The following is a 2,838-nucleotide window of genomic DNA, read 5'->3' on the forward strand; positions in this document are numbered from 1 at the left end:
GGAACTAGGGCTGTTTGTAAGTAAGGACCAGAGGGAAAGGTCAATGTAATCTGTTGTGTGGGGAACAGGGAGAAGTCAGTCATAGGTAATAATTTAGGGGCTCACTGGCTGGGATATTCCAGTTATGCCTGCAATGGAGGAGGGTCCCATATTGCAGTGACAAATGGTGATGTCGGCTTAGTGGAGAAAAGCAGGCCATTGTGCCTCTACAGTAGTAGTAATTTTAAAATAGGAATCTAGTCATTTTGACCTAAACTTGACTTCACCGATTTATTGGGTAGGCCAAAATGTTTGGTCAGGGTTTGAACGAACATTCTGGCCAACCCAATACTTTTTATACCACTCATACACACAAACAGACACTGCTCATCCACAGAGGACTCCTGAATCCCTCCCCTGCTCTTTTTACATCAATTTTATTCTTACTTGTATCTTTACAGAAAATGGCACAGAAATCACAGGTTTTGAATACCTAGAAGTTATTACAGTTCCATATTTCAAACACTTCAAGTTTCTTTCTTCTGACTCTATGTACATTATTTACACACCAGGGGCTACCATCTAACTCTTCAAACCAAAGGGAGACAAAGACAAGAAGAACTGGGGGAAAGGTCCATGAACGGAATGAATAAGAAATCAACTTCTGATATGAAATTAAAATCCCAACTCACTGTCTCAGGCCTTTCTCTTGCAAGGGATTCCCTGCAAAGGTGGGTGAGAAAAATCCATGGGAGTGAGGGGGACATGTGTCTGGCCTGGGGGTGGAAGGGACCGCTGCAAAGACGCCATCAGTATGGATGAGTCGTCCCATCAGCAGACAGGAAGAAACCCCGTCCCCTCTTCCAGCACCATCACTGCCTGACTAGAGAACACGCTCCACAGCTCACAGCTGGCCTGAAGGTGTGTGTGCCTATAGTTTGGGTCTAACACTGGCTCCTCCCCTACTCTCCTTTCAGCTTTTCTCAAGCCCTTCTTGTGATCAACTCATGATGCCTATTTATAGCCCCAGGCCCACTCCAGGAATGACCTGGATAAGTTGAGTCAAGATGTGTGGTTTCCTGTGTGTTCATTTTACAGCTGGATTGGGTGGCTCCAAGGCAGGGCTCAAGCAAGCCAGTAATTTGCAAGAAGCTCTAGGGGAAGGATGCCTTGCACAGCAAGTCAGGGTCACAGGCAGGGTATCAGAGGTCAGGATGTTCCAGAACACATACCCAAGGGTCCCGGCTGGAGGATTTGGCTTCCCAAAGGGGCAGTAGCTACAGCACCTGTGAGAGGTGCCCTTTCGCTGCAGGGCCCGCCCTGGCCTCACTGCAGGTATTGTACACCACCCCCCTGTGACACTGGCATCTTTGCGGGGAGGAACAGTGGGACAGGATGGGTGTGGAGGGCGGGTTCCCAACGCTGACTCTGAAGGGCATGACATGAAGGCTGGCCGAGGGGCCCAAGGCCGAGGCTTTCCAAGTATAATCTGGAATTATATACTGTGGCCCCAGTGGTGGGGGCGGGCAAAGGTGCCCGGTGGCTGGCAGGACACCCACACTGCGGAAGGGGGAGGAGAGTTCTGCTGGGGGGCTGAGGTGCTCCGGACACCAGAGTGGAGAGCAGGTTCTCCATCCCCGGGGCCGCGGTGGCAGTATTTGCAGCTGAGGGCTTTGGGTCTAGGCAGAACAGAATCCACCGGTGGCTACAGAGCTGGGAAGGAGGGCGCTTTGGAGCAAGAGACCAGAGGTGGATTCAGACAGTGAGAGTAGCCGAAGAACTGAGTGGAAGCAGCCTTAGGGGGTGGTCTGGGGCAGCAGGAAGGCTTCTGAGACAGGGCTGTGAGGATGAGGAAGGTGCTGGACAGGTCAGAACTAGGTAGGGATGTCCCAGCGTGGCCCAAAGCCTCAGCCACAACTGAGTTGTGCCTGGAGTCACCCGGGGGGTGGTGCACGGAGGGCCTGCGGGGCCCGGGCCTCGCCTGGGAGAACACCTCGCAACACCACAGGCCCCCGAGGAGAGCAGAGTCCTGGGGCTCCAGCGTCTGCGCGCACCCTTGGCCTAAGCCACGTCCTCGAGCCGCGCTGGACTCAGCCTCTCCGCCGGCCTGTCTTCGTCCGCGGCCTCCTCTCGCTCCGGCTCCTCGGCGCCGCGGACCAGGCCGTCGGGGCCGGACACAGTCCCCAGCACCTTGGTGCTGTGCTCCTGCGCTCTGGCTCGGAGCGCGGCGATGCTGTTTTCCCTCAGTTCCTCCTGGGACATGGCAGCGGGGGGCTCGGTACCCCGCTCCTCCGGCTCCGTCTTGTCGAGCTTGGGCAGCGCCTGGCGCTCCGCCTCGGGCTTCCTCCCTGACTCGGCTGCCGCCTCCAGCGACTTTTTGTGCATCCCTAAAAAGAATTGTTGGTATTCGGGTTTAGAAAAGCGCCTGGGAAAGCCATCTTGAACTGAAAAAACGGCAAAGATAGAGAGAGGCCAGAATTAAGGACGAGCAGAAAGCCTTACTACACACACCGCTGTCACGTGCGTCCCAGGGGTGGGGGCGGAGGCTGCGGCGGACCACCAGGCCCGGCAGAGGGCTCCTCCGAGCCACGTCCCTGGGCTCCTGGCACCCCCACCCCGGGGATCCTGTCTGTCCCTTCACCAGCATAGCACTTGCTTCCCCCGCCCTCCCTCTGGGATTCCAGATCTCCGAACCCCAGACAAACTGGCAGGTGGGGAGATTTAGGGGGAAGAAGTCCTTTGGGCAAAGCCAGAATGGTGGCCAAAGGGACCTCAGGGCCCCCAAGAGGGGCGATTTTGTTCGCCACAACCCCAGCTCTGGCAAGGGAATAGGATACATCCCCTGGGGCAATAGCCACC

The 2,838-nt window shown here is 56.0% G+C and overlaps 1 protein-coding gene across 1 annotated transcript in view; it reads right to left on the bottom strand.

The window, feature by feature from the left end:
* Positions 1-2,040: 2,040 nt before the first annotated feature.
* The window catches only part of VSX2 (visual system homeobox 2), a 19,915-nt gene continuing 19,117 nt past the window's right edge, over positions 2,041-2,838 (bottom strand). Inside the window, exon 5 of the mRNA XM_010855753.1 lies at positions 2,041-2,366. Coding sequence (XP_010854055.1) covers positions 2,041-2,366 — 326 coding nt within the window. The remainder of the gene's footprint in view (positions 2,367-2,838) is intronic.

The sequence above is a fragment of the Bison bison genome, unplaced genomic scaffold (assembly GCF_000754665.1).
Source record: "Bison bison bison isolate TAMUID 2011002044 unplaced genomic scaffold, Bison_UMD1.0 scf7180017864368, whole genome shotgun sequence".
Taxonomy (NCBI): Eukaryota; Metazoa; Chordata; class Mammalia; order Artiodactyla; family Bovidae; genus Bison; species Bison bison.